At 49.9% G+C, this 24,869-nt stretch overlaps 3 protein-coding genes across 5 annotated transcripts; all 3 read right to left on the bottom strand.

Moving 5' to 3' along the window:
* Positions 1 to 720: 720 nt before the first annotated feature.
* Aoc3 (amine oxidase copper containing 3) lies at positions 721 to 9,022 on the bottom strand. The gene is made up of 4 exons (XM_021177637.2): positions 7,289 to 9,022; positions 3,836 to 4,121; positions 3,341 to 3,470; positions 721 to 2,431 (listed from the first exon to the last, which is right to left on the bottom strand). Exons 1-4 carry the CDS (start codon positions 8,886 to 8,888, stop codon positions 2,156 to 2,158), a joined length of 2,292 nt encoding a protein of 763 aa, XP_021033296.1. The 5' UTR covers positions 8,889 to 9,022; the 3' UTR covers positions 721 to 2,155.
* A 1,110-nt stretch (positions 9,023 to 10,132) lies between these two features.
* On the bottom strand, positions 10,133 to 15,710 carry Aoc2 (amine oxidase copper containing 2). The gene is made up of 4 exons (XM_021177782.2): positions 13,465 to 15,710; positions 11,189 to 11,474; positions 10,867 to 10,996; positions 10,133 to 10,624 (listed from the first exon to the last, which is right to left on the bottom strand). The coding sequence occupies exons 1-4, from the start codon at positions 15,089 to 15,091 to the stop codon at positions 10,358 to 10,360; spliced, it is 2,310 nt and encodes a 769-aa protein (XP_021033441.2). The 5' UTR covers positions 15,092 to 15,710; the 3' UTR covers positions 10,133 to 10,357.
* An 824-nt stretch (positions 15,711 to 16,534) lies between these two features.
* Psme3 (proteasome activator subunit 3) lies at positions 16,535 to 23,610 on the bottom strand. Of its 3 annotated transcripts, XR_002379125.2 has the most exons (12): positions 22,715 to 22,860; positions 22,597 to 22,629; positions 22,419 to 22,481; positions 22,084 to 22,188; positions 20,543 to 20,591; positions 20,010 to 20,122; positions 19,752 to 19,820; positions 19,567 to 19,634; positions 19,413 to 19,467; positions 19,221 to 19,307; positions 18,143 to 18,274; positions 16,535 to 18,019 (listed from the first exon to the last, which is right to left on the bottom strand). XR_002379125.2 is itself a non-coding variant. In XM_021176734.2 (11 exons), the coding sequence occupies exons 1-11, from the start codon at positions 23,363 to 23,365 to the stop codon at positions 18,194 to 18,196; spliced, it is 765 nt and encodes a 254-aa protein (XP_021032393.1). In that variant the 5' UTR covers positions 23,366 to 23,610; the 3' UTR covers positions 16,535 to 18,193. The 3 variants fall into 3 exon arrangements, 2 of the variants coding, with proteins under 2 accessions (XP_021032393.1, XP_021032392.1); XM_021176734.2 differs by lacking the exon at positions 22,715 to 22,860 and adding an exon at positions 23,324 to 23,610 and having other exon boundaries at positions 16,535 to 18,274; XM_021176733.2 differs by having other exon boundaries at positions 16,535 to 18,274.
* Between the last annotated feature and the right edge of the window lie 1,259 nt (positions 23,611 to 24,869).

Below are 24,869 nucleotides of genomic sequence, written 5' to 3'. Positions count from 1 at the left end.
GACAGAGAGAAGTCCGGGAAATGTTCCAGGTGTCTGATCTCTTGAATGTGTCGCCTCTCTGGTCAGAAACTGAGCAGCACCCAACACTGTTTCTGCCACTTCACCTCTTGGTTTAGCCTGGGCATCTGGCCAATCAGAAGCCCCCATTTCCATTGCTTCTCATTATTCTCTCCTTTGAGAGAAAGAATGGGGATGGAGGAAGCTATTGCTCCCGAATTTATACAAGAAAGGAAAGACCAGGACTGTACAGCAGGCCACCTACTTCTCTAGGTCTCAAAAACTCAGGCAATCCACACCCTTGTCACACACAGCATGTTTAAAAGACAAGACAAGACAGTTAGTGTATAGCCCACTTATTTATTTTGACGGGGCAATATGATCACATGGTTCCAATCCATGATGTTCAGAAGGGCATACAGAACCGGATTCCCTCTCACCCGTCTTCCTCCTCAGAGGTCACTGGTCTTACTCAGTTCTCAAAGAATGCAACAGAAATAAACAAATGTACACTTATATATAGCCTACTCATTTTTAGCTTTTCTTTTGTCTTTAAAGAACTCTCTTTTTGTTTGTTTGTTTTTGTTTTACAAGACAGGGTTTCTCTGCATAGCCATGGCTGTCCTGGAACTCACTCTGTAGACCAGGCTGGCCTCAAGCTCAGAGATCTGTCTACCTCTGACTTCCAATGCTGGGATTAAAGTCATGTGTCACCGTGCCAGGCTGAGTCCTTTTATTTTTTATTTATATGTATGTGTCTGTGTGAAGGTATGTGCATTAAGTGTAGGTGCCCCTGAAGAGGGCATCGGCTCTCCTGGAGCTAGAGTTATAGATTGTCGTGAGCACCTAATAAGGATGCTAGGAACGGAATTTGGGCCCCTTGCGAGAACAGTGCACACACTTTCCAGCCTTCTGAGCCATCCTTCCAGCCTTTCTTCCATTAACAACAGTAATAACATTAGTTAACCATGGGGCTGGCCAGACTGCTAGGGAATGATGTATCTGTTGTTTTGAGTCACATGTGTACCACCCCCTGTCCAGAGCTCAGCAAAGACAAGCAGCAAAGAGAAACCCTGAAACAGGTCCCACCAAGGCAGATCAGACTCAGGCTCATTTGCATGCCTGCTTCTGATTGGGCAGACCCCGTGATAGGCGCCTGGGGGTGGTGGGTAGGAGGTGGGGGTGTTTCCCAGAGTTTTCTGTTTCTCACCTTTGATGCCCACACATGGACCCTACCTATCTCACTGTCCCGAGCTGGCTCCTGCAGGCTACTGCACAGAGACCAGAGCCAGAGTGGAGCAGAGCCATAGAATAAAATAACCATTCGTCATAATCATAGCACCTCCATCTTCTTGTAAAAAGGGCAAAGCAGGGCAAAGCAGGGCTACAGCAGGGACCAGCCCTACTCCTTCCTGATATGTGACGAACGTTAGAAGATAGAAAACCCTGGTCCTCTCCCATGAGGCTTTGCATTACCTCTTTGAGATTTCCACAGACTCGGGTCCAGGAGAAGGGACTGCAGTTTGAGAATGAGGGCTCAGAGAACTCTTAGAACGGACATCGGACATCGCTTTTGGACTGAGTAGGAATCCTAGCATGTATGAGCAAGCAGGAACTCCAGGAAGAGGGGAGGGAGGGGGGAGGGAGGGAAGGAGAGGGGGTGGGGAGGGAGAGGGAGATTGGAAATGAAAGAGGCTTAAGTGGAAAGGAATGTAGATGAAGAATCTGTGGATGTGAGAGACTCAGAGAGACCCTACTTTGGGGTCTCTAGAGAGTTATCCTCATTGCAGAGTCCTCAAAGCTATCATAAGCTTTTAATGAAAGCCAAATAGGGGGTGCGGTGGGGTGGGGAAAAGGAGCCATATTCAAAACAAAACAAAACATAGCCATTACTCCAGGCTCCAACAAGGCTATTCTCCCAAGGCAGGAACTCAGTACAGGCACAATCAACAAAGTTCAGTGTCCCTATGTATCAGGTTTCCATGGGCTCAGGATGCTCCAAGCAGAGAGGGAGAGACAAGGAGGGCAGCAGAAGAGAGAGGGGACATCAAAGATATGGGGACAGAAGGAACCAGACCTTCGATCGGATTGCTCTGTGTACTGCCCGGCTGTTGCGTTACTTCCCAGCACTTGGCTAGATTGTCCATCTTGGGGACACTTATTTGTAAGCAAAGCCCCCATGGGAGAAGGCAGGAATTTCGGGGGCACAGGTGGCAGTCTGGGACAGGCAAGCCAAGGGGTTAACCTCACAGGCCGTGGCATCCTGGCCCTCCCGGAAATAGATGGAGTCAGCAGAGTGGACGGAGGGGTCCTCGTCAAAGAAGTTATACGGCCGGAGGAAGAAGCCTACTGCGTTCCCCGCGGTCACCGTGTTGGGGATGTCTTCTGCATGAGGGATGTGCAAAAAGCCAGCCGTCACCCAGGCTACCAAGTCCTAGCAGGAGAGAGGAAATGAGGATGGTGAGGTTGGCCAGACACACCCTCTCTACACAGCCGCCTCCCAGGGAATCTATTCACAAGCCCATAGATCTTGGATCTTTCTAAACAGTGTCTCTTTTGGATGTCCCAGAAGGATAAACATTAAAAGCTCATTGCATATTGGAAACAACCACTGTCTCCCAGAGGGAGGCTGGCTTGCATCTCCATCTCTCGTGCTTCCCATTACTGACACCTTTCACCCACCCACCCCAGAGGGCGCTCACTACAGGCCACTTCAGCTTTCCTTCCCTCATTCTCTAAGAGTCCTCAAAGTGTAACACAGAGAATTGTGGAGCAGGGATGGCCAAGACTTAGAAGGATAATACACCCATCAAGGCAGGGATGGGAGCTGTGGTCTGTGGTTTTCTCTGATAACTTCCAGCCCTGTATGAATCCTCAAGCCTGAAAAGGACTCAATTTCCAAAGCTGGCACTTTGAGGGCTGTAGGTCTGAAGGATGCAGTTGTTTGCACATGACTTCTCTACTCTAGAAGAGTCTCTCTAGAACACTGGTTCCCAACCCAAGGGTCTTGACTCCACAGGATGGCATGTTAGATATCCTGCCTATCAGATATTTACATTACAATTCATAACAGTAGCAAAATTACAGTTATGAAGTAACAACCAAATAATTTTATGGTTGGGGGGGTGGGGGTCAGCCCAACATGAGGAACTGTATTAAAGGATCGAAGTGTTAAGAAGGCTGAGAACCACTGCCCTAAAGGAAATGGTCACATCTGCTAAAGTATAAAAGGCAAGGAGTCAGCTCCACCTCTGTGGAGTTCCGATGGCTTTCGAGGACCCACCCGTGAGAAAGTGAAGTTCATCATGGCGGTCCATCTCTGCCCATCCCATCATCAGCTCACCTCTCCAGCAATGGTCTCATTGCTGATGAAGTCCGTGAAGTCCACAGTGGGGGTCCACGGGTCGTTCTGGTTGAAGATGCTAGAGCTGCTAGGCTCCTCCTCCTTCCTCTGGGTCACAGCCAAGTGATACCTAGAGGAGCACTGGTTAGGTCTCCATTGTCTCTAAGCCCGTGATGTCAGTTCATGATGGAAGCAGGCTTAATGCTCTGACCCCAGCTTTCATAGCTCCTCACAGAGTAATACCGGGCTGTAGAATTCCTGTCACCACCCTGGAGGGCCATGTCACACCCCCGCCATTTCATGGTACAACCCACATCCGCAGCCCTGAACGGGAAAAGAGTTCTTTCCTGGCTTTAGTTCTCCAAGGGGAAATGACATCCCTACCCTAACCCCAGCATCCACAGAGCCAATTGAACTGTTTCTAAGTATCCCTCCCTCGCTCCTGCTCCGACCACGTGCTCACTTCCCCACGCCCTCTGATCACCCACCACTCACCTCCCCCAGGTGAAGGCTTTCTCTATGGGACTTTCCTGGGGCAAGGGCTTTCCAGCAAAGCTGAGTATCTGGATGCGGTAGCCCCGCCTATGACCCCACTTGTTGCTGTGGTTACTGGCCAGGTACAGGTAGCGTGGGGTGGCGCCCCCCAGTGGGAAGGCAGCCTCCTCCTCTGTCTCCAGCAGCTTCCGAGTCACCTGCAGCCTCTGCATCTGGTACTCCGGTCGCCAAGGTACATTCATGGGGACAAAAGCCATATCCTCGGCCCAGGCCCAGTTCTTCAGCCCTGGGTAAAGTGTATAAGCTCTAGTCATTCCACCACTGTGGGAATTTCTGCCATCTACCTGACTGCAGAGTGAGACCAAAGGCTGACTGTGACAGCCCTAAGAGTGACAGCCCAAGACTGACTGTGTTCTTTGCTTCCCTCCCAGTCCTAAGATCTCCCCAATCCTTTAGGCAAAACTATTAACCTATAAATTGTAACCAAACAACCAAACAAAAAGAGTACCTACTGTTCTTCCACGGGCTGGGATCATGCCCCAGAACCCACGCTGGGCCACTCACAGGCTCTAGCTTGTGAACTCCAGCTCCAGGAGGGTCCAACACCTCTGTTCCCAGTGGCCTGCACAACTGATGCGCACATACATACAGACACGCAAGTAAAATGAAAAATAAATCCTTCTGTTCTGTTTTTGTTTTGAGACAGGGTTTGTCTATGTAGCCCTGGCTGTCCTGCAATTCACACTGTAAATCAGGCTGGCCTCAGACTCAGAGATCTGCCTGCCTCTGCCTCCTGAGTGCTGGAATCAAAGGTGTGTGTCATCACTGCCTGGCCAAAAATAATTTTTATTTTTAAAGAAAAAGACTCTGAGATGTAATTCATGTAATTCAATCATTGTTTTTATTACTTATTTTTCTCCTTCCTTCCTTCTTTCTTTTTTTTTTTTTTTTTTCGAGACAGGGTTTCTCTGTATAGCCCTGGCGAGGCTGTCTTGGAACTCACTTTGTAGACCAGGCTGGCCTCGAACTCAGAAATCTGCCTGCCTCTGCCTCCCGAGTGCTGGGATTAAAGGAGTGTGCCACCACACCAGGCTCCATCCATCTTTCTTTCTTGGAGAACAGAGCTGAATAAATGCCCTCCCTCCCCTCAGGCTCTCACAGGCACACAGGGGTCAGAGAAGACACAGCCTAGGCCTGCATGGTGAGGAGGTCTAGGTGAGACAGGGACAGCATTCCAGGAATATAGCACAGGCAGGGATAGTGTGGGGCTGTGAGCTGTGCTCAGATAGCCTGGTTTCCATTGGAGCACAGGCACGGAACCCTGGTGACCCTGGTGACCTTAAGGGAAGACAGGTGTTCGGCCACACCTCCTGGCTCCCAGGCTCCTGGTTGCAGCTACAGCCTCCCACAGCCCCCTGCAGAGAGGTGTGTGGCCATCAGTCACATAGGCAATGCCCCAAGCTCCTGGTAATCTGTCTGAACTCAACCCCCACAGTTACCGGGCAGCAGCCAGGATACCCCAGCCCACTATAAAAGGAGCTGCTTGCTCCACCACCCCCCCTTCTTATTTTCTTGCTCTTACTCTTGTTCCCTTCTACCACCTTTCTCCGCCTTCCCTTCCTCCCTCTCTCCACGTGGCTATGGCTGGCCTCTACTTCCCTACTCTCTCCCTCTGCCTTTCTACAATAAACACCTTAAAACCATGGACCATCTCTGCTCATTGGGATCCGCCATGCTGGAGCAATGGAGCAGATCTTCCCCTAATGAGTTGCACGCGTCTAACCTCCCAGTGGGAGGCCTCCCTGCACCACAGCCGCCAGCCAGCCAGCCAAGCTGCTCACCACTAAGCCGCTGCGAGCCTAGCATTCTCATAACCGGCCTGAGCTCTCTACTCCCTGCCCCTTTCCCTTCGGCCCCCAGGCCAGAGACTGCCCGAGGGTCCCCACTCTGTTCTCAGCTCTTCCATGACATACAGTGGCGTTCGAGAGGGAGAACCTGACATTCCTGGCCTCCGTGCAGCCCAGGGAATCCCAAAACTGGCTCTTCCATTGGAACCCAGTGGTGCCCATGGTGCCCAAGAGTTGGAGCCCAACTCCAGCAGTTCCACAGGGATCCCAGATTGCATCTTTTCCCAACCCCGGAGCGGGGTCCTGCAGCTTCTCACAGACCAACGTCCACCTGGCGGTTCCAGGGGGTGTGCACAGTCAAAACTTTCTGAGTCCTGCCTTGCCCAGCAACCCTAGCGCCCCGAGCGGACATGGGACCCCGTTCCTGCCCACAGAACAGGACCTTCCCAACTCCTAAGACACCATTTCTGTCTACCCTTAAAGGATATCATCAAGACAAGTCCTGGAAGGCCATTCTAGTTAGGAGTGAAGCCCATGTTAAAAAAGAGATGCCATGGGTTGTGTGTCCAGGACCTGGGAGCATGTTGGTCCTGCTACCACAGTGCCACCGCAGTGCACTAGAGAAGCTCTCAGGGTGGACTAGAGCTAGCAGAAGGAAAGACCTTCTGGAGATGACATCCTGCAGGTGTTGGGAAGTCAGCAGCTGTGGTATGTGGAAACAGCATGCTAGCATGTGTGGGACAGCTCTCTGTACACAGTGGACCCTGGAACTGAGAGCATCCGGGATGGTCTACCAATAGGCAGTGGTGGCGCACATCTTTAATCTTTAATGTTGGAGGCAGAAGAGGGCAGATAGATCTCTGTGAGTTTGAGGCCAGCCTGATCTGCAGAGTAAATTCCAGGACAGCCAGGGCTACACAGAGAAACCCTGTCTCGAAAATCCTTTAAAAAAAAAAAAAAAAAAGTGGCCTAACAGGGACAGAGGGTAACACTGTGACCTACTGAGAGTTTTGAGAGATTTCATAGTCAGAATAGAAAACAAACACACAAACAAAACCCCAACTGGGTGATGGCTCAATGTAGGGAAGAAAAAAGAGAGAAATGATCTTCAGGAAATCTCAGAGCCTTGGCTGTCTCTGTGATCACAAACTCCAGCAGCCATCTGTAACTCTCCACTCTCCACTGTATCCAGGTACCCTGCCCTGAAGTGAACGGTGCCCAGAAAGAGATCAGGGAAGAGGAGAGACTCTCTCCCAAGGAAATGGAGAACAATACTTCTTCCAAGACTGACTTGCATGCACAGGGACTCTGCAGACCCAAAATGTCTTCCAGTGCTGCACCACAGGTCGGACAGAGCTGAGTTGGAAAGCAAGCAACTGCTTGCTTGAACGGAGGCCCACGTAGACCCCAGGGATCTAGCCTTCTCCCTGGGGTTAGCCATTTCCCAAGATGTTGTAAGGAGGTCACATGTATAGAATCTGGCAGCTTTGCAGGAAGCTAAGATCCAAATGAAACTCAACAGCCCCTCCTCTCCCAGCCAGACTGAAAGAAAGCATAGCCCCCTACCCCAATCTTTGTTTGGTGAGGAACCTACATGATGTCTCACCTGCCACATCCAGATCCACTTTGAAGTGAGCGCTGTGGGTGTGTACCGTGCCCAGCGTGTGCGCCCCAACTCGGTTCCCAAACTTCTCACCAGCACCGAAGAAGAAAGCTGAGCTGATATAGCCCGTGGCGTGGAATTTGACTTCTATGGCCCCGTTGGGGTGGAAGACCATGTCCCATATGTAGTCATAATTGAGCAAGGTAGACACGGATCTGACCACAAGCACAGTCTCCACAACACCCCCAAAATAATGGGAGTAGAAATCTGAGTGGTGCCGCCGGAGTGGGAGGCCCTGGTTCTGTTCAAACACACAGAATGCATCACGTAGTGTCTTGGGAGCCTGAGATTCCAGAAGGAAGTGCCAGTCCACATAGGTGGCAAGGTAAGGACAGTCTACCCCGCGAATCAGGGGGGTAGAGTATTTGCCAATGCCAAAGCTACCGTCCACGTAGCAGGTCGACATTGATGCTGGGGAATTTCCACCGTAGAGGGCTATGGCCTCCTGGACACTAATTTCATAGGCCACCCTCTGCCCTTGAAAGCGGATATCAAAGATCCTTGGGCCACTGAAAGCTCCAAGGCCAAAAGAAAAAGCCCACAAGGAAGAAGTCACTTGGCTCCCCTGAACACTGAACCGGGGTCCCTGGGGATGGAACTGCAGAGGGGGAGCTGGGCCTGGTGGCACTGAGGACTTTAGAGACCAGGACCCACCTGTACCATTGTTTGGGACCAATACCACATTCACCAGGCCAGCCTCAAACTGGTCCTCCAGCTGAGTGAGACTCTCATAGTAACGGCCTTGATAGAATACCTTCTGGATGGTCCACAGGGCAGGATCCAGGGCCTTATGATCTATCAGAAGCTCCAAGCCAATGGGGTGAAGGTAAAACCCAGCCCCTGAGAGATTGTAATACAAGCCAAACCAGGTGGCCCGGTCCCCTGATTGCAAACCACGGGGGGCTGTAGTCATTGTTAGCAGGTTCTGTCCCTGGTGTTTGTAGAAGCAACAGTGATGGAGGAGTCCAGAAGCTCGGGGCAGCTCTCTGTGGAAGATCATCTCCTCGATATCCTGATACTCTCTCTCCAACACAGGACGCCGGTAATAGGGCATGGGGCCGCCGTGACGCTCCACAGTCACATCCCGCATGTAGGAGGGGTGAGGCAGGGGCCCCACCACCAGCTCACTCACGTTGGGCTTGGGTTGTCCACCAAAGAAGATGATGGCCAATGCCTCTCGCACAGGTGGGGGCCCCCCTCTGTCCAGGTGGGCCAGGGCTGCAGCCTTGGCAGGCAGCTGCAACTCTACTGAGAAGACACAGTTGTCTGAGGGTCGAGCCTGGGCTGCATCCACCAGCCCTGGCCCCAGGTGTTTGGTCAGAAAGCTCATCACAGCTGTTAGCTCCTCTGGGCTCAGGTCTGCAAACAGCTGGCTCTGGCTAGGGTGTGTCCGGGGCTGGACACTAGGAAGAACAGAGGGGCAATGAAGAGGTTGGCTCAGTCCGCCCCCATCTCCGCTCCTGCCGGCTAGCAAGACACAAACCAAAGCAAAGATGGTGATGACAGCCAGAGCCAGGAGCACTAGGGTGGTCTTCTGGGTCATTGCTTCTTGATGGACAGGCTTCTACCAGAAATGGACTCCTTTTGGCTGGGGTCTCCCAGGCGCTAGGCAATAGCAGAGCTTCTTTGTAGTCTGCTTTTGCCAGGGTGGGAAGGAGCAGGGAAGCCGGAGCCAGGGTTGGGAGGCGGGTCTGAGCTGGCTGCAGTGATATCCACAGACCTTACATGGCTTTGTCCTCCAGTTTCCACATCAGAGTGCTCTCTGGGTCAGGGTTGGGATTGGGGGAGAGCTGGGGTTGGGGGAAGGGGAAGGGGGAGGGACCTGGTCTGTGTACGGAAATCCACTGCCAGAAAGTAGCCGGGTCTGCCCCACAGACTAACTTCTCCCCCAACTCCCACCTTATGAGGGCCGGGTGTTTTCTTTACATTCAGTGTGAAGTATTGTCTTGCCAAGGAAACCCCCACTTCCAGCCTCTTTTCCAAGAAAGATTCCTTGGCCAGATCTACCTACCCTCCCAGCCCCGCCTTGTGGCTCTTACTGTTACTAATTTCCTTGGCCAGAGTCCTTAATATTCTCCTGGGATAAAGTTCTACATACTTTAAAAAGCCAAGCAGAATAAACTCGAATAAAAATTTGGCAGTTTTATACATAGCCACATAATTCCTTTTAGATACATACACGTAAGAAGCCTGATTTGATGTTGTGAACACCAGTGAGTTTTGAAATGATAGAACTTGTGGTGTTTGAGTATTCCAAAACATTTTTTTTTATAGATTATCATTTCAATAGCAGAAGCCAGGGGTAGTAGTGTATATCTTTAATCCCAGTAGTCTGGAGGCAGAGGTAGGCAGATCTCTGTGAGGTGAAGCCAGCCTTGTCCTCATAGCAAGTTCCAGGACAGCCAGGGCCACACAGAAAGACACTGTCTCAAATAGAAACAGATACAAAAGACAGGCAGGAAGCAAGAATTAGCCCACAGGGATACCCAGGTCTTTAGTGCAGAAAGGCTGCTAAGGAACAGAGGATGGGAACCTGGGGGCGGGGGGGGGGGCTGATAAAAATACAGGAACAGAGCCAGATGGTGGTGGTGCACACCTTTAATCCCGGCACTTGGAAGGCAGAGGCAGGTATTTCTGAGTTCGAGGATACCCTGGTCTACAAAGTGAGTTTCAGGACAGCCAGGGCTATACAGAGAGACCCCGTCTTGAAAAACAAAAACAAAACAAAAAAAACCCCAAAATTCAGGAACAGAACAGAGGAGTGTGTACATTCCATCCTTTTTAAAAAAAATTTTTAAAGATTTATTTTATGTATATGGGTACACTGTCTCTGTCTTCAGACACACCAGAAGAGAGCATCAGATCCCATTAGATAGTTGTGAGCCACCATGTGGTTGCAGGGAATTGAATTCAGGACCTCTGGAATAACAGTCAAGTGCTCTTAATCGCTGAGCCATTTCTCCACTCCACATTCCATCCCTCCTATCCTGGGGCCTCAGCATAGCCTCAGGCCTATAAGCCTTCATAGGAAAAGGAGGGTAAGTTGGGGACACAGTCTGCCAGCTGTTGGGTGCAGGCCACAGGGTTGATGCTGCAGAGCCCGGCATCCTGGTCCCTCTCAAAGTACACACTGCCAGGGGAGAAGATAGAGGGATCTTCATTGAAGAAATTGTAGGGTCGGAGCAAGAAGCCCACTCTGTTTCCCACAGTCACTGTGTTGGGGATGTCCTCAGCATGGGGGATGTGCAGGAAACTGGCTGTCACCCAAGCCACCAGATCCTGTAGGAGGAGAGAATGGGAGGCTAAGAATCACCTCTTAGCTGCCATTTCCCAGCCTCCAGCCTCAGCCTGGCTTCTGCATCTGCCAGCCACATTCCTACACCGAATATCTAATAACCTGAGCAGGGTGCCACTGCTGTGACTAATTTCTGCCTAGTAGGGATAACCTGTATTGGACAGAGGCCGGACAGCCAAGACATCAGGAAGAGATGGCTTTTCCCATTATCTCTAAACCAACCAACCTCCCCTAAGAGGGTTTCATTGTTGATGAAGTCAGCAAAGACCGTAGTTGGGCTCCGCATGTCATTCTGGTAATAGATGCTGCTGCTGTGAGGCTCTGCCTCCTTCCTCTGGGTCACTACAAGCTGGTACCTGGCCAGGAATTGTAGAAAGGCAGTGTTGGGGGAAAAAAATCAAAGCGCTTTACAAGCCTAGAATCCCTTGGATCAGATTGATACCATTTCCCATCCAGTTATCCTTTTGAATTTGAAGGCAGGTCCAGGATGTGTGAGTGCTGAAGGGGGACAGGTCTTCCCTTACCCCGGTTCTCAGGGCCCTCCTCACCTCCCCCAGCTGAGAGCCCTCTCCACGTTGCTCTCCAAAGGCACATGCACACCAGGAGGGCTGTGGATCTGGATTCGGTACCCTCGCTGGTGACCCCAGGCATTGGTCTGGTTGGTAGCCAGGTAAAGGTATCGAGGAAGAGGGCTCCCCCAGGGAAATGCAGCCAGGTCCTCTCTGCTCAGGACCTGCCTGGTCAGCTGTGGGCGCTGTAGCTGAAGCTCTGGGTTCCAGGGGGCTGCTACAGGCTTAAAGACCGCATCTTCAGCTATCACCCAGTTTTTCAAACCTGTCAGGTTAAGGAAAGGGAGAGCTCTACATTAGGTGAGGTTGTTGAGACAGGATCCCTGGGTTGCCTATAGCACTGGTCTGGCCAAAGGCAGCAGGGAACACCTGTGCTCGGAGACATGAGCCTGAGCAAGTGCTAGCCTGGCTTTTTTCAACCTACCATATTTCAATAGGATAACCATCAGGCATGTGTGGCTATGTGTATTAAAAATGTGGTTCTCCAATCACAGTAGTTGTCCTTAAAGAGCTCAGTATTGCTAGAGATAATTGTACATACCTGCAATCTAGCCCTTGGGAGGCAGGGGCAGGAGATGACTGCAAAGTCAAGGCCAAACTGATCTACATAGAGAGCTCCAAGGTGATCAGGGCTAAACAAGGAGACTCTGTCTTAAAGTAAATAAATAGACAGGGAAATAAAATAAAAGACTGTTTAATATAGAGTGAAACCCATCCTCAAATAAATAAACAAACAAATAAGCAAACAAACAAACTGCTTGGAAGCACATACAGCTAGATACCAAATGTTACAGCCTTAAATAAATAAATAAATAAATAAAGCGAGCTAGCTAGCTGCTTGGCAGCCACATATGGCTAAATACAAAATGTTTCTGCTCTTGTGGAAGGTTCTACTAACATCAGCCTACCCAGTAGGCCTTAGAACAGTGCTTCTGATTCCCACTCTCTAAATGTCTACAGCAAATATAACTAATGCTGTTTTATGGCTCTGCTCAATACACGGAAAAGCACACATGCTGACGGAAACACTACCGACTACTGAGAGATTTGTCTTGAACTCACCTGGAAAACTCAAGCCCCTTCCACAGTCCCTGTAGACTCCTCCCAGTTCTAGGACTCCAGCCCTCAGCACAGGGGACACTAGTGACAGTCTCTTTCAAAAGTATGATTCATAGCTTTCCATCACACAGGAGCTTCTTAAATCCCACTGCATCCAAACCCTACATCATCCAACACAGCTCATCACATTCTTGAGGATTCAGGACATTTGGTTCCCTTAAATGTGACCATGATGCTCACACTATAAACCTAGTGACTTTAATGCCCAGAGCTGTTGAAGAAAATTTTCCAATTGGAGATTCACAGTACACAGGTCAGACTAGAATCTATTGCCACTCTGTTAGTCTTATTTTTCCTAACCTCCTCTACCCTCACCAAAAAAAACAAAAAAAGCAAGCAAGCACAAGTAGAGTGTGCAATGTGCACATGCCAGGACTTCCATACTCAAGACAGAATTTCACAAGACAACAGAGACATCACACATGGGCCCCCACTTCCTACCCCATCTCCCTTGCCTTAGTTTCCCCAAGTGTAAAATGGAGGTCTGCTGGATTTTGCTTCTTTCTGGGTCCATGTCTGTGCTTTTATGAACTTGTTTCCTGCCCTCCATTCTTGCAGCCAGCCTATCACAGGTTGCCATAATAGTAGACAGTTCATAGCAATGGAAGGGTAGGGCGACCTTCCCCATACCGCTTAGGCAGCACTAACTGCAGAGATACCCCAGCCCTGACACCCTCCCTCCCTCCCCGAGTACAACTCACCTCCCTGCCCTGCTGAGAGCTCTTCAGCTGGACTTCTGGTTCCTTCTGCTCAGTTCCCTGCCTCTCCACCCACCCTAAGCTCAATAAGTACTGGGGCCCCAGCTCCATTCAGTTCCCTCAGGGTCCATTCCCCAGAGAGTCCCTCAAGGCTAAAGCAGCCAGGCCCAGCCATTATACTTAAACTAGCTTTACAACTGCAAATCTGGGGGGGGGGGGGGGGGGGGGNGGGGCTCAGCGGGTAGGAATTAGCAGGAGAACCCCTTTCACCTTTGGCCAGACACCCAGTTGAGTGTGCAGCTGCACTCAATCCTTTCTCCCTTCCCATACCCAGAGGGGTTCGAATGCCCCCTGAACCTTTCTGAGCTCACTCCTTGATTTGGGGACTTCCTGCCCTGTGCCCATTCCCAGCCTTCAAGGCTCAGGCTAAGAACTCACCTGCTACATCAAGGTCCAGTTTGAAGTGGAAAGCGTGTGTGTGCACCGCTCCCAGCACTCTTTCTCCCACACGGTTCCCAAAGAGGAGACTTTCAGCTCCTCCGCTCATGAAGGCTGTGTTGATATAGCCCGTGGCATGGACACGAGCTTCAAGGGCCCCATTTGGGTGTAGCATAAAGTCCCAGATGTAATCATAGTTGCCCACTGATGACACCGACCTGATCACAAGGCTTGAGCTGGCCAAACCACCATAGAAATGACCCCCGATGCCATTGTGATGCCTTCGAAGGGGCAGTCTCTGAGCCTCCTCAAATACACACACAGCCCCTGGAAGCAGCTGGACTGACCCAGTGCCCACCAGTACATGGATGTCCACCATTGTGGCTTGATAGGGGCAATCCACCCCCCGAACCAAAGCTCGGCTGTTTAGACCAAGCCCATAACTGCTGTCCAAGTACCGGATTGTCATTGTTTTGGGGGAATCGGCACCATAAACTGTCAGACACTCCTGGACACTGACTTCATAAGCCACACGCTCACCCTTGAACCGAATATCAAAAATTCTTAAGCCACTGAACACCCCATGACCAAAGGTAAATGTCCAGAGGGGAGAGGTCACCGAGTTTCCCTGTATGTTATACTGGGGACCCTGGAGTGAGAACTGAAGAGGGGGAAGAGGAGGGTCTGGAGTGACTCTAGGCCTCAAGGAGGAAGCTCCACCTGGTGTGGGTAGAGGGACCCGAATCACTTCTAGACGGCCAGCTTTAAACTCCCATTCCAACTGGGCCAAGTCTGCATAGTAATGCCCAAGGTAGAAGACCTGTTGGACTACCCAGTAGGCAGGGTCCAGGGCCCCGTGGTCCAACAGTAGCTCCAGCCCCACAGGGTGAAGGAACACTCCAAGACCTGAGATGTTATGGTAGAGGGCTATCCAGGTAGCTCGATCGCCTGCATGGAAACCACTAGCAGTAGAATGCAAAGGTGCCAAGGTGGAGCCATTGTAGTCCAAGACAGAAGCCAGAAAGGTGGATGCCTTTGGTAGCTCCACTTCTTTCAAATGCCTCCATATCTGAACAAACTCAGTTTTCTGCATGGGGCGTCGGTAATAGGGCACGGGGCCGCCGTGACGCTCCACAGTCACATCCCGCATGTAGGAGGGGTGAGGCAGGGGCCCCACCACCAGCTCACTCACATTGGGTTTGGGTTGTCCACCAAAGAAGATGATGGCCAATGCCTCTCGCACAGGTGGGGGCCCCCCTCTGTCCAGGTGGGCCAGGGCTGCAGCCTTGGCAGGCAGCTGCAACTCTACTGAGAAGACACAGTTGTCTGAGGGTCGAGCCTGGGCTGCATCCACCAGCCCTGGCCCCAGGTGTTTGGTCAGAAAGCTCATCACAGCTGTCAGCTCCTCTGGGCTCAGGTCTGCAAACAGCTGGCTCTGGCTAGGGTGTGTCCAGGGATGAATTCTGGGAGGTATGGAAGGGCATCGAGGAGACTGGCTGAAACTGTCTTGCCTGGTCAGCAGGACATAGGCCAGAGCAAAGACAGTGAGGAAAGACAGCCCCAGAAGCAGCAGCAGCACCTTGAGATTCATGGCTGGCGCTGAGCTCCCCCAGTCCTGAGAGCTCATCCGTGTCTGACATTGTGGCAGGCTTATATTCAGGATGATGGAGAGAAATGGACTAAACTCCACCCTGTGGGCTGGACAGGAAACCTCTGATCGTGCTTTATGTAGTTCTGTTCCAATTTTCTGTCCTGTGCTCTGGCTCAAGACATTACATAGCTTGCTCCTGTCCCTAAACTTTGACTGCCAATGGTCACTAACTACTAGGTGTCATCATTTACAACAGATGAGAGGGATGGGGTGGGTGATGGTGCTCAACTACCTGAGAAGGCAGTTTTGATACACACTCCTTCCTTTCCCTGTCTAACACACAAGTACTAACAAAACAAAACAAAACCCCTCTTAGCAGAATTACACTCCCAGTTCCCTGACTTGGGAGACCCAGGCCTTATTCTATGCAGTCAGAGAAAAGACTGGTTGAGTTTGAGCTATGTTCAGGTCGATACAATAATCCAGACCAGTTATGTAGCCTTAAAGGAGCTACATATCCTGAATTTCTCCCCTATGAAGGCACACGAGGCATGGTCATTTATACTGATAATACCAACGCTCCAGAGGAGTGCTGTGAGTTCAACTAAGCTACATAGTGAATTATAGGTCAACCTAGGTGATACTCTGCCTTAAAAAATAAAAAGCACGGCCAGGGAGAGGTACTACATGCCTTCAATCCCAGCACTCAGGAGACAAGCCGATCTCTCTTGAGTTTGAGGCCAGCCTGGTCTATAGAGCAGTCTTAGGACAGCCAAGGCTACACAGAGAAAGGTCTTGAAAAAACAAAACAAAACAAAAAAACTGAATAAATGTATAAACAGCATAAAAGTACTCTGTGGAGTGCTTTTGATTAAAATGTAGCCATACACAGCAAGTGCTTAGTAACCCTGGAGGGAGGGAGGCCAGCCGGCAGAGCAGGTAGCTAGTGGCTCTAAGCTCTGGGATAGAATAGAGTAGATGCCCCTCCCCTACTGGGACCTTAAACCTCTATAGACAATGAAGAGTCTCACTGTCAGGAGGGAAGTGAGGACATGTTATTTTAGAGGGATGTAAGCCTCCTATGAGCACTGTGGGTCAGTATAAACCAATACCAGGAGTTCCCTCAAAAAAGTATGTATGAAGTAAGTATGTATGTATGAATGTATGTAGGTAGAGGCAAGCTAGTATGGAGGAAAAGGACTGGATAGACAGGGTCAGCCCGAGCTGCTGGTCCTACGCATAACCACAGCAGCCTCTGCTGGCAGCTCAGGGTATCACCAGGAAGGACCTGGAATCTGGTGAAGACAGGCAGCTTTCACACAATTGAGCTTCAACACACAGCAGGAACCACCTCCCATTAGTTCTTGCACTGCGAAGTTCACACATGACAGGGCGGCCAGAGTGTCTGTGAAGATGGGTGTCTGAATGCTCATGTGTGACCCTTATGTCCCTCAGTCACCAGAGTACAGCACCAGGATCTGCAGCTTTAGAAAGAGGTCAAAGTACCTGTATTTTTAATAATTTCTTGACATGGTAAAAGAATTTTACATTACAATCCAAGGAAGGAGGGGCAGAGGGACAATCAAACAAAAGGAAAACCAAGAAACACAAGGTGGGGGGAGGGAAGGGGCTCAGCTGGAAGGGATCTGAGGGTGGATAGGTGCACTGCCCAACGAAAATGCGATTGGTTTGTTACTGAGCACTATTCATGGGAAGAGAGCATCCCGCCTCCTTTCCTACAGAATGCTGGGAGTGAAAGTGATGCATCCCAGGTGGAAATATGATTTGGGATTGGAAGACGGAGAGGAATAAAAGTCAAACAGACACTGAGAGTCAGTCACTGCAGGCTAACTGCAGAGACCAACTCTCACTTAAAAAGCTGGGGGCTAGTGCGATTAATACAAACGCTTTAACAAGTGGTACCTCTGGAAGATTCAAGAGAGGAGGCAACTGTTCTATGGGTTTGACCTTCGCAGCATATTAATACACACACACACACACACGAACACACACACACATGTGCACGTGTGTATGTGCACACACACACACACATACACATGAATTACTGCTTTCCCTGGAAGCACAATACTATAAATACGAGAAACATTTCCCAAAGGGAAAGCACAGCGAGGAGCAGCAGCCTCTGGACCTCACAGCTGGCCGCTCCCTAGCCAGTGCACATGCTGGCTTAGGAGAAGACAAGTGCGGGCCAGAGGGCCAACTTTTGCATAACACCAAAAAGAACCTGAGCCACAGAGGGAAGGCCTTCATGAGCCCTCTGCTGCTCGGCTCTCGGTTCTCCTTCAACTTACCCTGGCACCAACGGCTACATTATCAGAAGAGGGTGGGTCTGGGACTTTTGCCTGGGTGGATGACTAAGACAACTATCACCTGCTGAGATGTTTGTATGTGAAGGGCTTGAGGGAGTGGTGGTGCAGGAAGGAAGGTATGTTCTATAATGGAGCAGGAAGCATGTATGCATGTCCCTATGCGTGTTTACATGTGTACACATGTGTATGTGAAAACCCCAGTTATAAAAACATCCAAAGAAGCTGCAGGGATGCAGGTGAAGGTCTAGGGGATCCCTCGCCACGGTCAGGCTCAGAGCGGGATGGATGTAGGTGGAAAGCCCTAAGGCATCACCTGGGCAGGCAGGGAGGACCCAAAGTCCCACAGAAAGGAGACACTAGCCTTGTGACAAGAGATGTCCCTTCCACCTCCACTCCCCCTGCTCCTAAAAGACACCTAACACTTTCCCTATAGTTCCTCCAGCTTTTAACCAACTAATCATCAAAAGGAAGAAAATACAAAACCTAAAACAGGGGAAGAGGGAGAGAAAGGAAGAAAAAACAAAAACCCACAATTACTCTTGTGCCAGTATGTTGCACAAACCTGGAGTTCTCCAGAAATTAGGACAGGCTGGGTGGGGGGTGTTGGGGAAGGAGATAGAAGAGTTCCTGAGGCCTGAAAAAAGAGGTAAACACGTCACAGAACTAGATGAGAGTTTCATTAGACTCTAACTAAAAACAGAGAGGTGTGATTACTATTTCCAGCCAGTTTCCCCATCACGATAGTCATGTAACAAACCAAGGCAATGTCGGTCTTGAGCCAGACTCACAAAGTCCCCTGGCCCTGGCCTCAGTACAGTGTCTCTGCATTGCTGCTCCGGGGCCGTTTGATCTTCTCAATGTTTTTCAGGATCATGTCATGGAGAGTGACCTAGGACAGGAAGGATCAGGAGATCACTCATCTGCTCAACCTCTACCTCACCAAGAGAGCGAGATGCTCCAAGCAATCGCTCACCTTACCCAACGCTCATCACTTAACCCAGTTGGGGGGTGGGGCGCACCCCCACCCCCTACACCCCTGAGCTGGCTCAAGCATTGATCACACTGAGAAGCACGAGAAAGTCTTTTAATAATGCTGCCTCGATGTTAAAAGTCTAGGTTTTTTTACTCAGAATCAAACTCTATTTTAGAAAAAAATTGAAGTCAAGTCTGAGCTTAAAGAAGATCAAGATCACAGTTTCCAGCTGAAGAGCTGGGTCATCAGCCAGGAGCAAGAGTTCACAACTGAGTTCCTAGCACCCATGGCAGGCAACTCTCACGGCCACTAACTGCAGCTCCAGGGAATCTGGTGACCACGGTGCCCGCACTTCTCAGATGTGCACACACTGACACACACAGACATAATTAAAAACAGAAACAATCAGGCTGGGTACGGTGGCACATCGTTTATCCCAGCACTTGAAAGACAGTCATGGAGCTGTAAGTCTGTCACCAACATAGTGAGTTGCAGGCCAGCCAGGGATACAAAGTGAGACCTTGTATAAGGACAAATAAGATGAATCAAACAATCCAGTCACTCACTGCATGAGTACTTTGGTTACAGAGCCATCTCTCTGACTCCAAGGCCCAGGCTTAAGCATCCATGTGTGGTATTATCGCTCCTACCTGGCTAGAACAGACACATCCATCTAGACTCCCTCAGTGACTTCATGTTCTCTACTCCGTGCTGATGAACAGCTCTCTGTACCCTGGGCCAGCTTCCCACTGTGCAGCCTCCAGAGAGACTATAGGCAGACACCACACAATCATCGGGGACTCCTAGTACCACAGGCCTAGGAGAAGCAGGACAACTGTGGGCAGGAACTGGTTTTACTCACATACTGATTCCTCAGCTCTGAGATGATAAGCCGGAGGCTGATGTATTCTTTCTCATCAATCTCTGTGACAGTGCGGCGATAATCCTCCTGCATGGGAAGTAGGGAGGCGAGTCTTCCAAAGCCCACAGACAGCTCATTCCTAGAATCTACTCTACCTTGCCACACCACCTCAGATCACAAAACCCTACTTACCACATGGGGATATTTAGCTATTTTAGAAACCAATTTGGCTCTTGTAATATAATATCTGGAAGGGAAAAAAAAAAAAAAAAGCAGCTGAAAGGACCCTGAACAAGCCTCCCACGTCACCAGCCCAAGTTTCTGGGTCCGGCCCAAGCTGCCCTACCTAGAAATCTGGTCCAGGTAAGATGCGGCTTCACTCTCCACAGTTCTTAGCTCGGCAACTGTTTCTTCCTGGGGAGGTGAACAGGAGAGTCAAGTTACTTCCCCATCAGCCTACAGCAGCAGCACAGACCGAGGGCAGAGACAAAGCAGGGAAGGAGCTCCCAGTTTGCAGTGTGGGCACACTACCTGAATTGATACCCCGAAGTTGTTCCCATCTTCTATTCTGGGAATCAACAGCTGAACCCACATTTTGACCTGTATGAGAATGAGAAGACAAAATATATGTAGAAGGACGTTGGTCTTTCCTACTTAAGCTTTGAAGTACATGATTCTTGCTGGTGGGGACTGATGCCAAGACAAAGGAACCAAGGGCCTTAGCCTGCCAACCCTCCCATCATTCCATAGTTCTAGTGCCACTCTTTGGGTCGTGAACCCCTGCCTCACCGTGTTACATTTCTCGATCAGCAGCCGAATCTCGGGTTTTACTTTCTCAATAATGTCCACAAGCTGCTGGTTGCTTTTCAACATCCCATTGGGCATCACAAACACCTTGGTTCCTGGAAGATATGTCAAGGTCACAAGTTCAGGACAGTGCAAGTGCGAGCGCCCTCCATCTTTTTCCTCTTCCCTAGACATAGATGTAATAACCTCTTCTCTGTCACAATTCTAAGTGACTCCACCACCCCCTAATGTATCAGGTAGCAACTACTACAGGGGGGAACTGAGGCACAGAATATGGGCCTCTGTGACAAGTGTGAGGCATGGCTTCTGCCTCTAAGCATCCTCCCTGGTATCCAACCAGACCCTCCTGGCATTCCAGAAGACTAAATAATGACTGAGCCAGGAGGATTTGCTAAGTGTTGACCTAGGGAATTAAATCAGACCTTACCTCCTGAGCTGGTGAAAACCAGATCCATCCTACTTCTCAGGGCTGCTAGTCAGCAGATGAAGTGAACTGATTAGACGGCAGCTCTTACCTTGAAAGGCCTCTTCACATTCATCCAACCTGCGCTTCTTGTAAGTGGGCTAGAAGTATGAAGAAGCAAGAATTAGTCTGCACTCAACACACATGCCCATTACAAGATACTATACAAGCAAGTTTAATTTTTGCATTCAACATGCACGGCCATTACAAGATACTATACAAACTAGTTTAATTCCTTCCTGGACCCCATAGATTATCATATGAATTTCTGTGCGCGCGCGCGCGCACACACACACACACACACACACAAAGCTTTTAAAAGAGGTTCTTGTCAAAAAGAAACTTGTATTCTAGTTGGGAAGGCCAAAGTTACAACTAAAAGAACACATCTAAAAAGCCACTGAAATGGCCAGTAGGTTGGCTCAGCAGGTAGAGGCACTTGCTGCCAACCCTGACGACCCAAGTTTGATCCCTGGGTTCAATGCAGCAGAAGGAAAGCACTCCCTACCCACACACTAAATAAATACTTTTTCAAGTAATGGAGAATCGGGGAAAGTTCCATTTCAAAAATAAGAAGAAAGCAATCAAGGCAGGTAGGGATAACTGAGGGAGTATGCATGGATCCTTTGGCTCTAACATGAAGGAATTCCTCACTCAGCACACGCAGCCCATTACCTTCTGATGGTAGACGTAATGTTGGGAGCTAAGGATTCAGACTACTAAGGTGTCTCCTGACTGCAGGTTTATCTTGTATGTGTCCCAGCTAGCCTTCAATTTCCTATGTATCCCAGGCTGGTCATGAACACACAACTCTCCTTTCCCAGGCAAGCTGAATGCTCAGCCACCATACTCAGCTCAATTAGTTATAATTAAGAAAGTCCTGAAAGCTAGGAATAGAAACCAGTGGTACAGCATTTATATAGCATGCACAAGACCCTAGGCTCAACTTCTAGGACAGAAAAAACAAAAAAACAAAAAACAAAAAACAACAAGCAACAGCAACAAAATACCAAGCCACAGGAATCTAGATCAAACTATAGCATCGGCGGCGTTCTAACACAATACAGACATGCAACGAATACACTATCAGTGCTGGCTGGCAACAGCCTAGCATTTAGATGGCAGGGGCAGGCAAATCTTAATGAGTCTGAAGCCAACCTGGTCTACCTAGCCTGCATAAGGAGTTCCAGGCTAGCCAAGGGCTACATAGTCAGATGCTGTCTCAAAAACAAAGCAAAGAGCAAGTAAAGACAGAGACTGCAGCTGTGCAGCAAAACCAGCTGTTCTTCCCATCTGTGAGCACAGCACACTGAACAGAAAAGGCTTTTTCCCACGCAGGTGGAAAGCCAGGTAGCTGAAGGAAGCCTGTGGCTAGTTTAGAACTAATTAAAACCTGGGCTAACATTGAGAGCCTCACTATCAGAACTCACCTTGCCAAAACTGAAACTAATGGTCCAAAAAGTAGCATACTACAGTCACCACACCTATGACAGAACCCCAGACCCCACAGGCAAATCCCACATACTCCGTACATCCCCAAGCTTACCAAAACATAAAATACTAAGAACACAAACATAAATGCAAGACACTCACACCATCCAGTCCATCGTGGCTATTGGTGAGGAGAATAGGGTCAGGGACTGGGAGGTTCATGTCTGAGTGGATCTGAGTTAGGTCATGGATATTTAGGATTGGTTCCTGAAAGAGAGGCATTCACCCCAAAACAGTATTAGTGTTAAGTTTAAAACAAAAACAAAAACAAGGAGGGGGGGGTGGGGAGGAGAAAGAAGGGAGTATTTCTTGTGAAAGCAAAGAAAAAAAGAATGCTTTATAGTACACAAGAGAACAGAATCAACACACAATCTGCCCCATCTGTCACAAAGACAGGGACCAAAGAAGTAATTTTAAGAAATAAAAGTGTCTCGCACCTTCAAAAAACTATCAAGTTCTAGTAATTTCTTTGGGAAAAAATTTGCCACCAAGTCTTCTGCCTAGACAGAGAAAATACACCTGAATTAATAAACGTGGAACAGTCCCTCCCTACAAATCTTTTTGGGACACCCCCAGCTATTAACCATCACCCCTTTTCTCCTTTACAACACTCACCTCACTTGTGATCCGCTCTCTGAAAGAATCAACCTACAATTAACAGAGAGAGCAACTTAACACCCAGTGATACAAGGGCATGGATGGGGAACCCCAAATCCAGCTGTCTCGCCCTCACCTTCAAATTATAATTAGAAGGTGAGAGGCCCCCAGACTGCAAATACTTCATTTTTTTCAAGATCCATTTCTCCATCTCGGGAGAGGATGTTCGGGTTACAGGCCAGCACCTGTCTCCCCTTCTCTCCCTTTCTACCCACCCCTCACCTCCCTTTGTCCCTCCCTCCAGTTGTCTGAAACCCTCTCAATTTCATAGGCAGACAAAAGCCAGACTGGAAGAAGTGAGCTCACAAACGTGCCAACTCCCACCCAGACCTGGCCCCATCCTACGCAGTAAGCCAGCCTCCAAGGGCAGGGTCAGTGGCAGCGTCCGGGGGCGGGGACGTGGCCGGGCCAGGGGACTTCCACCTGTCACTAGCCTAAAGCACTGAGTTTAACACGTGTCCCCGGAGGAGTCCCTGGTGCACTCCATCACCAGAAGCAGGACAGAAAGCCACCCTATACCGTCCTCTCCAATGCCGTCTCCAGGCGTGGGGGGGCTGGGTTGAGCCAGGCGGAAGCTCAAGAGCTGATGTCCCCAGGGAGACAAAGACGACATGGGGAGTGGGGAGCAGATCCGACTGCTGGGGGTTCGAAGGGAGAGATGAGGAGGCCGGAGCTGTGCCGCTACCTTGAGCTTCACTTCCTGATCCACCTTCAGCAACGAGGCCATGGCCAGGCCGGGCCGTGTCCGCTCCGCTGGGTGCCGGAGGTGCTGTGGGCTCCGGGGAGGGCACCGGAGGGGCCTGAGGAATCTCCGCTGCCCTCGGAACCCGGGCGCCCTCGCTGGCTTGCTCACCGCTTGCTCGTTCCCTCCCTCCGTGCCGGCCGGCCACCCGCCCGCCTGCTGGCAGCTTGCTCTCTCGCTCGCCCTCCCGGCTTTCGCCGCTCACGCCGGAAGTTGCGTCACAGCCAATCGCCGGCACTCCCGGGAGGACGAGCACGTGCCCTGCGCAGCCGCTCTGATACTCAGTTCTACAGGTTCCTGGAGGGGCTGTTGTAGCTCCCGGCTCTTGTGCCCTGTAGTGGTCAACCTAGGACAGGGATGCTGAGATCCAAACCTCCCGAAGACTCAAGAGTGATGTGTCTTATTGTCCCGGAACTCGACTTCACCGCGGGACCTCATGTGCCGGGGCTTCTGGAAGAGTAGGCGTCGCGCCCTAGTGACGTGAGCTGGAGAAGCCCGCGGCCCGGGTCCCTAGTTTAAGGTTCCGGGCTGTGACTGCTGACTCCTGCCTCCCGTCCTTAGGGCTAGTGTCAAACCGAAGACGCGTTCCATTGCACCGTGCTTTCCTGGTACAGTTATCATAAACGTGCAGACCTCAGATACCAAATACCTGAGGGACAAATTCACGCCCAAAACAGCCTCGTGGTTTATCTAAGACACAACACGTTGCTTCCAATGACTTGACTAGAATCAAATCTTCCCAGTTCTAGGGGAAAAGGTTACCATTTTCCTAACGCAAGTCTGAGACAGCATCTCCTCTTTCAACAATTAGGCAGTGTATCTTTTAGTATGTGTTATTTCATGCAATCAAATGGAGTAGGGGTATGTGCTAGACCCCAGAAAAGTATTCTGGAGAGACTAGAAATGTGCGCATCATGTATATAGGGTAAAGTCTTCTAGCAGACACATTTTTTTAAAAAATTAAATAACCACATAAAATTAAATAGCCACTTTGGGTTTTTTTGTTTTGTTTTGTTTTGGTTTTTGGTTTTTTGAGACAGGTTTTCTCTGTATAGCTCTGGCTGTCCTGGAACTCACTTTTTAGACCAGGCCTGGCCTCGAACTCGAACTCAGAAATCCTCCTGCCTCTGCCTCCCGAGTGCTGGGATTAAAGGCGTGTGCCACCACTGCCCGGCGTAGCCACTTTCAATAAAATTTATATTACAATACAGTCAGCCCTTTGTATCTAGATTTCCAATTCACCGGGTCAACCAACTAAATGGAAAATATTCAGGAAACTTGAACTACAAGGACCTAAAAGATGGATGACATAGTGGGAATTAAGGTACTCGCCTGTAAGCCTAGCTATGTAAATTCAATCCTTAGACACATACAGTGTGAGAAAGAACCCCTGCAAGTGGTCCTATTACCTCTGCACACACATTAGAAAGTAAGCAAGTAGACACAGTAAATAATGACTTTAAATGCCTGAGCTTTGGAGTAAGGCCAT

This window comes from Mus caroli, chromosome 11 (genome assembly GCF_900094665.2).
Source record: "Mus caroli chromosome 11, CAROLI_EIJ_v1.1, whole genome shotgun sequence".
NCBI classification, from domain to species: Eukaryota; Metazoa; Chordata; class Mammalia; order Rodentia; family Muridae; genus Mus; species Mus caroli.
This window is presented reverse-complemented; position numbering and strand designations above follow the sequence as displayed.

Excerpts from the sequence above, each read along its gene's own strand:
- Psme3 (XM_021176733.2), bottom strand. The coding sequence starts at position 22,789 with ATGGAGAAATGGATCTTGAAAAAAATGAAGTATTTGCAGTCTGGGGGC. Across the intron at positions 20,592-22,083 it reads GCCACGATGGACTGGATGGT|CCCACTTACAAGAAGCGCAG; the intron begins GTGAGTGTCTTG and ends TCATACTTCTAG. Across the intron at positions 19,821-20,009 it reads TGATCGAGAAATGTAACACG|GTCAAAATGTGGGTTCAGCT; the intron begins GTGAGGCAGGGG and ends ATTCTCATACAG.
- Aoc3 (XM_021177637.2), bottom strand. The coding sequence starts at position 8,888 with ATGACCCAGAAGACCACCCTAGTGCTCCTGGCTCTGGCTGTCATCACC. Across the intron at positions 3,471-3,835 it reads AAAGCCTTCACCTGGGGGAG|GTATCACTTGGCTGTGACCC; the intron begins GTGAGTGGTGGG and ends GTGCTCCTCTAG. Across the intron at positions 2,432-3,340 it reads ATGAGACCATTGCTGGAGAG|GACTTGGTAGCCTGGGTGAC; the intron begins GTGAGCTGATGA and ends CTCTCCTGCTAG.
- Aoc2 (XM_021177782.2), bottom strand. The coding sequence starts at position 15,091 with ATGAGCTCTCAGGACTGGGGGAGCTCAGCGCCAGCCATGAATCTCAAG. Across the intron at positions 11,475-13,464 it reads ACTGGACCTTGATGTAGCAG|GTTTGAAAAACTGGGTGATA; the intron begins GTGAGTTCTTAG and ends TTAACCTGACAG. Across the intron at positions 10,625-10,866 it reads ATGAAACCCTCTTAGGGGAG|GATCTGGTGGCTTGGGTGAC; the intron begins GTTGGTTGGTTT and ends CTCCTCCTACAG.